Below are 14,432 nucleotides of genomic sequence, written 5' to 3'. Positions count from 1 at the left end.
TAATATCTCTTAATCACTTACCAAAGCTATCTAGTCATAATTAGAGGTGCAGCCCTTAGTAGATTAAATCAATCATGTCCACATATTGTAACTGCAATTCAGTGCCTGTGCTTGTCAATGGCTATAATTGTAAATTGGAATTTCAAATAAACTACATGTACTCAAACTGTATGTACAAACTCTGGGCAAGAAGAGAGTTTTTTTTCAGGATATCTGGGCAGCCTGCACCCGGGCATTCAGGTCATCTATGGTGTCCTTCAGGCGGTCAGGTGCAGTGAAGAAGTCTACAAATAGGTGGCGCTCCTTCACCAGGTTTGGGTCATTCTGCAGCTCCTATAGTGAGAAACAACAAACCATTACTTTGAGGAGTTGAAGTCCTGGTTAAGTTAAGGGGGTAATACATGTACCTAAAATTGTAGTTTTCAATTAATAATTTCTCTGTTATAATTCTAACTTCTATTACAGCTCCTGTAATAAGTGAAGAAATGACATTATCATACACTTTTGTACGAGACAAAACTGGCATATCCATTGTGATTTTGATGCGAAAGTTTGAGAAACAAATAAACAAATATGAAAACTTCTTCTTCCTTAGATAGCAAAACGTCAGATTAAATTGTTTCATTATCATTTCTGCAATTCCGATGATGTGATAAATTGTGAGTAACATTAGATAAAAAAATTAACATGGACTGAGTGCCAGAACTGCAAACACCAAACACTCACCCTTTTCTTCTTGTTCATGTCCTTCAAGGTCTCCATCAGGCTGGCTTCAAGGTCTTTCAAGGTCAGATCCAACTTCAACATAGAGTCCAAGATGGCCTAGTGATGATGTAGAGAGAAACAGCATCAAATTATGAGTCATGGTCATATCTAGGGGGGTGGTGGTGGTGGTGGGGGGGGTACCAGTAAGATGTACAAAACTGTTTTTTTCTTGTTGGACCTGTACCCGATCCTTTGGACCTGGACTGTACATGTACCTGAATTTTCTGTACTGGTACCCACCCCTACTCATATCCAACCTATATAATGTACCTTTGTGCATATGGGCAAGCAGTTGGGAATAAAAGAACAAGAACATGATGTTAGAAACAAAATGACTGGGACACCACTATGCTACATCTGTATAAACCATGGAATTGGTGAAGCCAGATGACCTCTCACCTTTGGCCCGAGAGTGGTTGGCCCGCTGCCGGGGGCGGCCCTGTCATACACGGTGGCCCCTAGGTCCTGCACACTGGTCTCTCTGTGGGAACACAACATTCAAGTAGTCACACATTAACATCTCTGTGTCTACATCTAACTGTACACTGGTCTCTCTGTGGTTACACAACAAGCATTCACAGATTAACATCTCTGTGTCTACATCTAACTGTGCACTGGTCTCTCTGTGGTCACACAACAAGCATTCACACATTAACATCTCTGTGTCTACATCTAACTGTACACTGGTCTCTCTGTGGTAACACAACAAGCATTCACACATTAACATCTCTGTGTCTACATCTAACTGTACACTGGTCTCTCTGTGGTAACACAACAAGCATTCACACATTAACATCTCTGTGTCTACATCTAACTGTACACTGGTCTCTCTGTGGTAACACAACAAGCATTCACACATTAACATCTCTGTGTCTACATCTAACTGTACACTGGTCTCTCTGTGGTAATACAACAAGCATTCACACATTAACATCTCTGTGTCTACATCTAACTGTACACTGGTCTCTCTGTGGTAATACAACGAGTAGTCACACAGTCTCTGTCTACATCTAACTGCACTGAGGAGGTAATATTTTCCTACAGGTCAATTGCTAACATTCTTCATCAAAATAATTCTAATCTGTGTAACATGAACACTTGCTTGTTCTTGACACTGGCTATGATCATATTCCTCCACAGTACCAAGCAACAGGGCACTCCAGACATCACTTAAAACAGAGACAGTGGGCGATATAAACTTCCTGGCATGTTTAACTAATGCGGACGTCACGTATCTGTAAGTTCATGTGTCAATAAGATTATGTGTCTGTAACTCTCAGGAGTTTACATTTGGAAGTAAATGGTCATTGTCGATCCTGAATAAGGCAACAGTGGTTGTTGAAGTTTGATCCGTGTATACTTTAAGTGTTGGAAGAAAGTTTAGCATTGTAATATGATTACTACCAACTTCCATGATAATTTCCTCCACAGAGTATGGCAGTAAAATACTACAAAACCTAAACTATTCATGTGATGACAATCTAATTATCACTAGCTTATACTGATGTATCTTATTAGACAACTAGAGAGTGAGATAATGTGAGTGCAGCTAGGGCTTGGATAAATCAGGCTTTGTAGACTTTTTACTTACAGCTGGGCAAGCTTGTCCTCCTTGCCAGTACTGGAGTCCTGCAGGCCTGTCTGCAGGGTCTGTAGTTCGTGGTTCAGACTGCGGGATCCGTCCTCCAGACTGGCGTACGTACGAAACAGCGGCTGTTTCCTGTCGTGGTCCTCATTGGGGGTTCCGACTGGAGACACAGGAACAACGGCATAGGTTGGTACATGTACTTGTACTTGACAGTCCTGACAGGCAAATCCTACAACTTTAACACATTTATGTCACTGTTCCTCTATCAATTGGCTATGCCTGGTATCACTGCATATATCACTACATACAGATTAAAAACTCAACATTTCACTTGAAAAAGCACAACAGAATTTTCCACTTTTGTCGACAATTTGAAAGAAAATAAGCATTTGTCAACTACGTAATATATTCTACATGCGTTACTTCTCTATGTATCACCTAATTTCAGGGCATACCACATTTTCATCCTTGTAATTGAATGACAAATTTCAGAAGCTCGAGAAGCTCCTTCCCTTCCTGACCTATCATATTGTGAAGTCTGAGAGTGAAGTTGTCCCGGGAGTCGATGGTTGCCCTCGCTGATCGTGATGTCTTGTACACTGGATCTTGTAGGATGGCCTGCAGGGTGGATGGAGAAAAACATTAGTCAGCAAGAAAATCAGCGAGTTTCTTTTCATCATAAAGACATAGTATTTTACTTGCACCTAACAAAAAGAATTGTTCTCAAAATTTTATCTTGTAGGACTACAAAAACAGCTTTGTCCCTCCTGAAAACTATCAGTATATCAAAAAGTGGATCTCAGACTATACAATATTTGTAGACATTTCATAGTTACCTCCGTTTACATTTAGCTTCTGAGGTACATATATCCGCTACTTTGAAAAACACAGTTTAGATATACAAGAGTGCACTATATTGGGGACCTTCCATTGGAGATAGATGCATATGACTTGCATGGTAGAATTACATTTAATAGACATTACATAAATCACAGTTCTCACCAGTCTGTCCTGCGTCATGGTAACAGCCTTCTCCAGATCCTTCCGCAGGGCCATGAGTAGTCGTCGTGTCTCCCGGTGGGCGTGGCCCTCCACTTCCAGCGCCGTCAGGAGAAACTCATTACGAGCACGCTGCTTCAACAGCTGACTGATCACCTGGGGACCATGGACAACATTTACATTTACAAATCAGAAAGAGTTCATTTCAAATAACAGGTCTGTATATATGCTGTTTGGTGCAGGTGAAATTGAAGTTATGCAAATGTTTCTGATGTCTACTTGGTACATGTATAGCTTGTCTTAAAGCCAAGCCGCATCTACAAGTTATCGGTTTTTGAGTTCAGAGAATTTCATCAGAATCCATCCTCAGGAAAGTCAGATTACTGATGTCACATAATTCAATCATCAGGTGACTAGCCGTTGGCACGACATGAGTTTCTAACAGTGAGACAGCTTACATGACACTCTAGACTTATGTAAAACAAGTGAGAACTTTACATTGGGGTACAATACATAGAATAGAAGGCTTTTCCATTTTTAATTGTAACTTTCCTTTAAAAAGACTGAACAATCAACCAATTTCTGTATTTCCTGTACTTGAACTTGAAGTGAAGTTTAAAACATGATCACATGAATTCCAAGGAAGACCTCCAACATCAATTTCAACAGGTAAAGCCAGCCTACCTCCTCCTGTTTGGAGATAAAGTAGTCCTGACGAGCGATCTTCAGGTCGTAGTCTCCCTGCAGGATCCTGGTGGCCTGCAGCTCTGCGTTAGCCTGGATCAGTCTCGGTACCTCCCCCTCCGACAGCACGGCCGACTCCCTCTGCACCGCGCTCAGCACGGCCTGGGTCTCCTGCAGCTGTTTACTGGGGAGAAGGTGGATTCACAGCCAAGAAGTTGTACATTTCTATATCAGCAGACTACTGAGGCTCATCTCAGAAGACTAATAATTAAAATTCAAGGAAAAATTTGAAACCCCAGGATACAAAGAGTCGCACATGAGGAAAATTTACTTTGTAGTATACGAAAAACTAGGAATTAAAAAAAAAAGATCTTAACATTCCAGAAACTAAGAATTACATTCTAGGTTCAAGTAGAGAGTCCTATTCTGAAATAGCCGGGGTACCATTTTCTACAGTTTTAGTTTGATTATGACTATAGAGGATGGTACCATGGTTAACTTTAAAAAAACAGACAAAAAAACTATTGCTTCAAATTCCAGGAAACCAAATCTAGACTGTCGCTTTGCAATATGTTTTTTCTTGTATCACACCACATGTGAACAGGTATCCTACCTGAGTTTTGCAGTGTCCTCGGGATACGGTTTACTATGTAACTGTTGTAGTTTCCTCTCCATAGTCTGGCGTGCAGCACGGGTTCTGCTCTCCTGAACCTTAGCCTGGATGTATTGTCTCTGGCTCAGTGGGAAGCTGGAACAAAATTATTGACAATTCAGCACTAAAATAATCTACTGTCCACATGTATGTTGTGATAGTAGAGAAGAAACATCATCGAAAATTTGTCTCCTTGTAGCGTCCTGCAGAAATAAACTGACAAAACAGAGAAATGAATGGAGGGGCAGGGTTGCTTTTTCAAAGCATAAAGATATAAAATAAGATAACATTAACTTTCATAATTCTACTAGATTAATACAATGTGCCTGACAACTCCTGGTTTAATTTCAGGAACGCTAAGAAAAACTTGACTTGTTATGTGTTCTTTGGTACCACCAGTAATCGGCCTTGTTGTTGTGCTTAATGCTCCCCATTCATTTGCCCCCAAAGGAAGTGTCCAAATGCATAGGGAATGCATAGGGTCTGCATGGGTTTAGTGAGTGTTATATAGTTTTACAAAACACACATCTCGTAATTCACCACAAGTGGAATTCCATACAAGTTTGACTGATTATGTACTAATTGATACATTATCTCACAACTAACTTCCAACCACAGTGTGGAGAAGGTGGTGAATGTGTGACAGGCCTAACAAGAAGAAACCCTTTGTGTGTATAAGTGTGAGTACTACTGACATGTTCTGAAGCCTGGCGAGCTCGTGACAGTTCTTCCTGATGACCTGGTCAGTTTCCCCGGTCACCAGCAGACTGGACGGGTCCCTCACGTCCAGGAACTGGTACCGAGAACCCTCAGCATGGCCGGCCAGGTCTGCTATACCCTGTAGGGACGAAGACACAGGTCTCTTAAGGTTCCGGTTCGGAATTTCAAGTGTCCAGATATCTAAATAGTCCCTAAGAATAAGACGCAAATCAGAGGTTGTCTCCATAGTTTTGGCTCTAGATGTTTCGGCTATCGCTTTAGAAGTCTATAATCTTTTATACTTCTCCAAATGCTTATTGTTCGTAGCGTTTTATGGTGTCGGAGATTTGATCGTGCGGCGAACACTTCCTGGTATTAGTGCGCGCGATAGCGGTAAAGCGTTTCATCGCCTGATTACCCAGATCATGCGTTCTATGTGCGTTTTGGGTGTTTTAGCACCATCGGAGCTCGCGGAAAACGTATCGGATAACTTTTTTCCTTTTTACTCAGTATACAGAAGAAGTCTTGACCTTCATTGCCATATCAGTCATTATCCTAGGAAAATTCATTTTTTCCGTGTAGCGGCCTGTAAAAAATGGCCCCAAATTAGCAATTTTTGGATGAAAAGCATATATTTTTGATGGTTTGTACCAAAAATAACATTTCTACAGAAAATGTCAAATGAGTCTGTCGGTCAGCTACAACATACCCTTTTCTATCGGAAACATTGAATTATCCGAAAAACGATGTTTTGAGAAGCGCTAGTGCTTTTCTCAGAGACAGTCAAATCGGCCCCAAATCCTAAAAAAAACTCCGAACCGGAACCTTAAAGTGTTTCAAATATAATCTTACACTCTTTCTTCAACCGTTGTTGCCAAAACATATTCATTATCACATCCTGAATATTTTCAATGTTACATATTGTCAATCTTTCTGTTGTTCATCTATTTGAGATAAGAAAATATGAAGTCATAAAACCGAAAACCGAATCAAATTCACGTGACAGGTATGAAGAATTACATGGTTACTGTAAATCTATTTACTTCCCCATGATTTTTATTTAACAGCAGACAGGAAAAATAGGTTTTTGCAATGTTTGAAGATTGTGGTTTAAACAGAATAACAGAACACATATTCAGTGTTAGATTTTGTGGTAAGGGTTCACAGCACAAGAACGGTAAAATAAAACCACCACGATGAAAGTTTCAAGGTTTACAGCTAGGGAAAGTCAGGGAAAAGACTATAACATAACATGTTACTGAAAACATTAACCCACATCAAAGAACTGCCTTTTGGTGTAGTCAGTCAGCTGCTGCATGAAGGCATCCTCCTTAGCAAAGTGGTCTTCTAGTGGGAGCTGAGAGAGGAAGGCTGCCCCCTGCTGACTGGCGGTGGTACTGCAGCTGTCAGATGCACTTGTGTACAGGGACGTCAGCTTACTCACAGTTTGGGTCAGCTCTTCCAAATCTGTGTTCATCTAGAGTTTAAGATTAAATAACAAACTTTGTACCTTAGCATATGTGTCATCATGAAGGGTATCTTACTGACAAACATACAAAAATCATATCTAGCCTGAACTGGCAAAGAATGTGAATGATGAGTTGCTAATTTTTGGGAAGCGTTTGAAACGTCAATATGTCTGTAAGCACATTTTACAGTAATACATGACTGTATCCCAAACTATTGCATCAAAACTTGTCATTCCATACCTTCAAGTTCTCACTCTGCATCTAAGAATTTTAATGATTTCTCTCTCTTTTTTGATTGCATGAAGGGGGCTACACTGAACACAAGTCGTTTGATATCTATATTATCAATAGTTTATTGTCAGGCACCAAGGCCCATAAAAACAGACAATTAGACAATACATTTAAAAAGAACAACAATCCAGTACATTAAATCAAAAGGCAGGAAGGATTTACACTCGTGCACGTGGTCTGTGTACATGACCGTAGCTCTTCCAGAACATACTTGTAGCAATAACATCGAAATCAGATAGGACTCTGATAATGTTGCTCTCAGACGCCAGGAGGCGAGCCGCAAATGAGTGCGTCAGCTTACGCCTCCTGGCGTCGAACGTGTCTACGCGCATCAGTGCGAAGAGGCAGCTGTTGCTACTGGAGCTACTTCCTCCCTATAGTAACAGATTTTGTTAGTAACAGATTATGTTATCATGATTCCATACCTTAGAGTCATCCTCCCTACACTTGTCCACCTGTTTCCTGTGCTCCTGTTTAGCAGCTTCCTGTACAGCGTCCAGTTTAGACAGGCTGTGGTTTGTAGCTGTCTGATGCAGGCTGTACGGGAAGAAATTATGAGTCTAGGTATTTTTTCTATGTCTAGGAAGGTTAGACATCCAGGTATGTATCAACTGTAATACAAGCTCAAAAAAGAACAAGGAATCTACACAGTAGTGATGCCTTCAAGTACCAGAGTTACCAGTGCAGATGTCACTCTTATGTAAATTATGTTTAGGCAGTTTATTTTTAAGACAACACCAATGTGTATGTTTTGCATCCTTCCTAGAAATGTAGCTACACCTTGCTTTATTTTAGGCTCTTTTTGCCATTTTATCCATGCAATAACCTCAAATAAAGTACGCACCCAAACTTTGGCAACAACTTTTAGCATCTTTTCAATTTTGAAAAGTTTAAGTGCGTACTTTATTCGGGAAAATATGGTAAGCTCATTAAAATGTGACATTTGTATTGAAACCATCATCCAACTCACAACCTTCTAGTCTATTGACAAGTGTATTCAAATAACTATGGATACACAAGAACATAAACATCGAGACACAATAAAACCAAGTCCTTGGCACACCAGTAAGCATGTCTGTAGCCTGACCTGAGTTTGTTCCTGTGGTGCAGCAGGATTTTCTTCCTTGTCTCACAAGTGTTGAGCTCCTCCTCCAGCCGAGATACTTCCTCCCTGTATGGAACAGAGTGGAGACAAAACAAGACAACAAGCAGCAAGACTCGATACAGATGGAGCAACTTCTACTGCTCGCCGGGTCACGTGTTCTATCTGCATGACATGACTTCACAGAAGTGATGGATACAACTCCTTCTAAAAAGATCTTCTATACCACATGACCTTATTTTCTTTATCCACTCTCTTACTAGAGTAGTGTCAAGTTTGTTAACTTAATTTCCAAATTTAATTTTAACTGACATCTAAAAACAGAAACTTTAAAATATGCTCCAAGCAGAGAGTTTGACAGGGGGTAGTAGTGGCTGGAATTTTTCATCTGCAAACAAACCAGATTAAATAAATTGCAGATGCTGAGTAGCCCCCTGACCAAAACCTTTGCTTGGAGAACAGCTTCAATGTAGGTATGTTCACTTTTAAACTGTGAGAAGGTTAAGAAAAGCAAACATTAAGAGACAACTTTGTGCAGTCAAGTTGCCATGATATGGTAATGTCCCATACCTGAGTTGTTCTGCAGACATTGTTTTCTCCTCCCTGGGCATGCTCTGTAGAGCCTCCTCCAGCTGACGACCCTCCAGGATGGGTGCACCAGACAGCTGCAGTTCCTCAAATCTGTGACAGGTGGCATTGTCAACCAAAAATGAGGATAAATTGTATACGTATCTAATACAGCCACGTGGTGTAACACAATATCAGTACTTTGCAAATATTGATTTTACCAATGCACTAGTATGCTTAGTTTGACCAATAAGCATTGTAGGTGAACATTTTACTAGTAAGTTCAGTCGTTTTTCCTGCTGATACTAGTACCTCACACAAACTTCGGGTCCATGCTACCAATGTACTAAAGCAACCTGCAAGTACAAGAGTTGACCAATATTACACTATTCTAATTGAGTCAAGTTAGCGCTCCCAGCCTGTTTGCGCATTCCTTAAGAAGCGTAAACAGGTTGGGGGCGCGCCACGTGACCTCAATTGCACCTCGACATACTCACCTGACACAGGGGTACTTATTACACTGAGAAATCTTGCATTTTGTCATTCGGAGCGGACGAGCCTCACCGCAGCGTAGGGGAAGCTTCGCTACCACGTTTCTCGTCTTCCTCACGTGCTCTCGACTTTGTTTTTAGACAAGGTCTTCCCAGCGCGACAGATGCTGATTTTGAGAGCCCATGCTAGTGTGGTAGTCAGGTTTGGGGGATGGTTTACTTTTTCCAAGGAGATTTAATAGCTCCTTGCTCTTACGTTTCGTCCTGGGGTTTGCAGACTACGGTTGGTCGGGTCGGAGTGCCCGAATTTAGAGCCCAGGACGGGCAGTTTAACGTGGCAGCCTGGCGACGGAGTTACTTGAACGTTTTGGCCGCCTTAGAGCATTCTTCTTGGGGTTCACAGGTGAGACTTGATTAGGTTCCTTTGTTGTTCCTATTATTATTTTGTGGAGCATGTCCACAGTGCTGCTTTTTCGTTTGGATTCCGCTAGTATTTGTTTAACGTTTTATGTGGAGGGTAACCACTAGTAAATTGTTTTTTGTTTTGTGGAAGCTTTCCACTAGAAATTGTTTATCATTTTCGCGGAAGGATTCTGCTAGTATGTTCTCTCGTTTTTCCACTAATAAATTGTCTTTCGTTTCCGCGGAAGGAGTCCGCTAGTAATGTTCTCTCGCCTTATGTGGTGGGTAACCACAAGTAAATGATTTATTGTTTTGTGGAGGCTATCCATTAATGAATTGTTTATCGTTTCCCCGGAAGGAGTCCGATAATAATGTTCTCTCGCCTTATGTGGTGGGTAACCACAAGTAAATGATTTTTTGTTTTGTGGAGCCTTTCCACTAATAAATTGTCTTTCGTTTCCGCGGAAGGAGTCCGCTAGTAATGTTCTCTCGCCTTATGTGGTGGGTAACCACAAGTAAATGATTTATTGTTTTGTGGAGGCTATCCATTATTGAATTGTTTATCGTTTCCCCGGAAGGAGTCCGATAATAATGTTCTCTCGCCTTATGTGGTGAGTAACCACAAGTAAATGATTTAATGTTTTGTGGAGGCTTTCCACTAATAAATTGTCTTTCGTTTCCACGGAAGGAGTCCGCTAGTAATGTTCTCTCGTTTTATGTGGTGGGTAACCACAAGTAAATGATTTATTGTTTTGTGGAGGCTTTCCACTAATAAATTGTCTATCGTTTCCGCGGAAGGAGTCCGCTAGTAATGTTCTCTCGCCTTATGTGGTGGGCAACCACTAGCTGTGATCTCTGGTTTTTGGAGGGTATTATGTTTTTTATCCTCCGACGACCTTGTGGTGGGTTATTAATTTTAGCAGATACATTTTGGTGTGGTTTGCAGCTGTACGCTGTAATCCAACATGGCGCAGGTGGCGTATAATTTGATTCCTCTGATGACCACGTGGCGAATGATTAGTTTAAACAATGGCATTTTGGTGTGGTTTATAGTTGTGCGCTTTAATCCAATTTGGCAGGTGAGGTCTTAGGGAAAGCCTGTACTAATTGAACTGGTTTATGTGGAGGATAGTATATTTTATCGTTTTTGTGGGGGATTTCCTATGGCACGTAAATGATTGGTTATGTAGAGGGAAATCCATTTGTCAATTTTATTCGTGTGTATGGAGGATTTAGTGTTTTATCTTCTTTTGTGTGGAAGATATCCACTTGATTCATTTTGCCTGTTGTGGGGAGAGTATACCCACGGTTGTTTTTAATTGTTTGATCTCTTTTGGGTACGATATCCATGTTTTGCGGATGCAGACGTTTTATCGGTTGTGTGGAACGCATCTACTGTGAATAGGTTTATATACCGATTGTTGCTAGTTTACGAGGCGGCTAATTTCTGTATATTTTTCCTTGGTTAGCATTGTTCAGAAGTTTTTAGACCTAGTAAGTAATGCTTTTTAGTTCCTTTTTCGGGGGATGTTCGACGGCGGGCACCGGGGTTTCCTATTATTACCCTTCTACTTCGGTAGGCCCACCAACCGGGGGCTGGTGCTCGTCCTAGGGCTGACCCTGGGTTAATCTTTATTTTTAAAATTGCATGTTTCTAGTCTGCTTGCCGTATAATTATTGTTTGGAATGTCGGCTATTGAGAGAGACGGTCATTTCTTAGTTTGCAACTTTCCTTTTTCGTTACAGTAAGAGTAAAAGTGAGTTGTTTTTGTTTGAGAATTGTCATCTCAGGGTCAGCCTTGGGACGAAATTAGTACTTGACTTAGCTAAAGGGTGTTTTTTCTAGGTTCGAGTAGAGGTTTGGGTTGGAAGAAGGGTTTGGATATAGGTTTGGGATAGGATAGAGGTTTTGCAAAGGATAGAGGTTTGGGATACGTTTGAGGTTTGGGAAAGAATTGTGGTTTGGGGAAGGATAGAAGAATGGGAAAGGATGGAGGTATGGGGTATTAGAGGTTTTCTATACTGGTGTGTGCCTTAGCATACCGCATTACGTACACGGAAAGGAGATTGCGGAGGACTTTTTTGCCCAAACCTTACACTCTCTTCGGAGCACGCCCGGAGGTCAGGCAGGATATAGTACTATTCTAATTGAGTCAAGTTAGCGCTCCCAGCCTGTTTGCGCATTCCTTAAGAAGCGTAAACAGGTTGGGGGCGCGCCACGTGACCTCAATTGCACCTCGACATACTCACCTGCACCTGACACAGGGGTACTTATTACACTGAGAAATCTTGCATTTTGTCATTCGGAGCGGACGAGCCCCACCGTAGCTTAGGGGAAGCAAGCGGATGAGCGTGGCTAGATGCGTGTGGTTTGGGTCATCAAGGAAGGCCGCCCTGGGGGGGGGGGGGCCCTTTTGGGGGGGGCAAGGAAAGTTGCTGTTCCAGAACGCCCACCCCCCCACCCTGATTTTTTGGATGTTTCGTTATCCCGCCATTTACGACCATCCGGGCGTTTGCTCCGGACTTTTTTGCCCAAACCTTACACTCTCTTCGGAGCATGCCCGGAGGTCAGGCAGGATATAGTACTGTACATGTATTTAACTGAACAGTAAAAAAAGCTTCCATTCAATGATTGAAAGACTGTAAGGGTTACGATTTTGATTTATGTTTATGTATATACTGTTACTTTGGTTTTTTCATTGTTTAGTTTATCTGCTTTCTTTGTTATGCTATTTTGTGTATGTTATTCTGTGCCGGGCATGCCTGGAAAGCAGTCCGCAAGGTACTGAGTGTGTCAACTCTGTATACAGTACTTAAACAGAAATAGATAAATCAAGGAGGTTATATTCTGATATAACCTCCTTGGATAAATAAATAAAGCAGGAGAACAACACTCCACTCTCACTTACTTCTGCAGCTCTTCCTCAGTGAGCACATTGTCAGGACCAACATTCTCACAGAACCACCTCAAAAATGGAGTTGCAGCCTCACTCTCAAACAGCCAATCAAAATCATCTGGCTGATAGTCATGTGACTTTGGATAACCAATCTGCTTCAGGGTCTCCAGGAACTGTCTTCCACTCATGGTCCTTATTCTGGTGAAAAACAAAGATATTTTGTAGATATTGTATATTGTATTGTATATCAATCTGATAAGGATTACAGTTCTGAACTTGTAATTTCCAGCCAAAGAAGGATAGGATCCTTGTGTGTGTGTTTAGCCTCCTTTGCTAGAAGCAGGTGCAGACTTGATATTCCCCAGCACAAGAACCTGGCCATATGTTGAAAATCTTGCATCAGCACTTCTCCCAACAAATTAATATAAATGCCAGCACTCATAGAAGGCTGCAAAGGAGGCTATCTTATGGTTCCGGGTCGGAGTTCAAATTTGGCCGGAGTTGGCGGAAGGGTGGTGTAATAGGCCGGAAGTGCGCTGTTGTCTCCCTAACTTTTGCTCCCTATTGCTTGGTGATCGTTATAGCTGAGCATAGATTTGTCGTATTTCCTGAAAAGCCAGTGGGTTATATCAATTTTGTGCGAGGAATACTAGTAGTTGGTCGGCCAGCAAAACCATTTTTGTATCACTATTAGTCCACTGCAACGGTGAAGCGTTTTTTTGCCTGATGACCCAAATAGCAGCGTTTTCATGCGATTTTGATGAAATTATGTCATCGTAGATTGCAAAAAAGTTATCACATGGAATCTTTTTATTTTCATTTCACAAAAACATGAAGAATTTAGCTTCTCTACCACATAAGCTGTTATCCTGGGAAAATTTTCTTTTTCCAAGTAGCTTTGATAAAAAAAAACGTTAAAAAATGATAGTTTTCGGGTCCAAAATTAAAATCTACTACATATTCTACCCAAAATAAAGAGGCAACAGACGATACAAGTAAGTTTGTCGGAAAGAGGCAGTAAACGACTTTTAGTTTTAAGCGGTAAACGCTTTTAAGTTTCGCGTCCTACGTTTCCTAGGGGAACTGTAGCCCTTCGGCTTGAGGCTGTCCGCCAACCACCGAAATCCTAAAAGAAACTCCAGTCCGCTACGTTATGCCACCGCAAGATCTGCTTGGAGATCTGTGTGGTGAGGCCGTGAGTTTGCTTCAGATTGAGATTGAGATTGAGTGTGTAACGTTATCACTTTCTATCAGGTAAGGTTTGATATGTGCTTCCACTGCTCGAGAGCCTTTCTTCAGTTATCTGCCCAGAGTCCTGCACGACAGATGTAATAGAGATCCAAGGCCATGCATGGTAGTGTAAAAATAATTTTTGTTACATGTGAGGTTGGATTTTACTTTTTATAGAGCAATGTAGGACACCAAATTGACACCCAAGAAAGACAGAAAGTTACATACCTTGCAGCTTGTTACATCTCTTGCAATCTGTGTGACTGTGGACAACAAACGACCGAAAATAATCCAAGTAGAACTGGTAAAACAGAACAAAACTTCCACTAGCTACCAAGGCTGCCCTCCCACTTTCTACTTGGTTTCATAGTTGGCGCGTCCGGTCGATACCACCTTCTTATAGGAGACATCATTCGTACTTACACCTTATTCTTTCATTATGAGTCACTTAAAAGATGAACATAATTAAAGAGATAAGGTATGGTTTGTTTCAATGCCAATTACCATTGTCGGAAATAATTGATTATTATTATTTTATACTTCACCCATATCCAAGTGGTTCCGTCTATACTTACCCGTAGGTCATCGAAGTTGAT

General features: G+C 41.3%; 1 protein-coding gene across 1 annotated transcript; it reads right to left on the bottom strand.

Annotated features, from left to right (window-relative positions):
* LOC118432110 (HAUS augmin-like complex subunit 3) lies at window positions 1-14,247 on the bottom strand. Its single transcript, XM_035843634.1, has 15 exons — window positions 14,065-14,247; window positions 12,619-12,804; window positions 8,820-8,930; window positions 8,235-8,318; window positions 7,573-7,684; window positions 6,664-6,864; window positions 5,384-5,526; window positions 4,650-4,784; window positions 4,037-4,220; window positions 3,356-3,508; window positions 2,875-2,971; window positions 2,357-2,513; window positions 1,165-1,246; window positions 727-822; window positions 1-333 (listed from the first exon to the last, which is right to left on the bottom strand). The coding sequence occupies exons 2-15, from the start codon at window positions 12,792-12,794 to the stop codon at window positions 205-207; spliced, it is 1,860 nt and encodes a 619-aa protein (XP_035699527.1). The 5' UTR covers window positions 12,795-12,804; window positions 14,065-14,247; the 3' UTR covers window positions 1-204.
* Window positions 14,248-14,432: the final 185 nt, after the last annotated feature.

Source organism: Branchiostoma floridae, chromosome 15, assembly GCF_000003815.2.
Source record: "Branchiostoma floridae strain S238N-H82 chromosome 15, Bfl_VNyyK, whole genome shotgun sequence".
NCBI lineage: Eukaryota > Metazoa > Chordata > Leptocardii > Amphioxiformes > Branchiostomatidae > Branchiostoma > Branchiostoma floridae.
Note: the sequence above shows the minus strand (reverse complement) of the source record. Positions and strands in the feature narration are given on the sequence as shown.

Coding starts and splice junctions, on each gene's coding strand:
- LOC118432110 (XM_035843634.1), bottom strand. CDS start 12,794: ATGAGTGGAAGACAGTTCCTGGAGACCCTGAAGCAGATTGGTTATCCA. Junction 4,785..5,383: donor CTCGCCAGGCTTCAGAACAT/GTCAGTAGTACT, acceptor ATTTTGTTCCAG/CTTCCCACTGAGCCAGAGAC. Junction 334..726: donor ACATGAACAAGAAGAAAAGG/GTGAGTGTTTGG, acceptor TTCTCACTATAG/GAGCTGCAGAATGACCCAAA.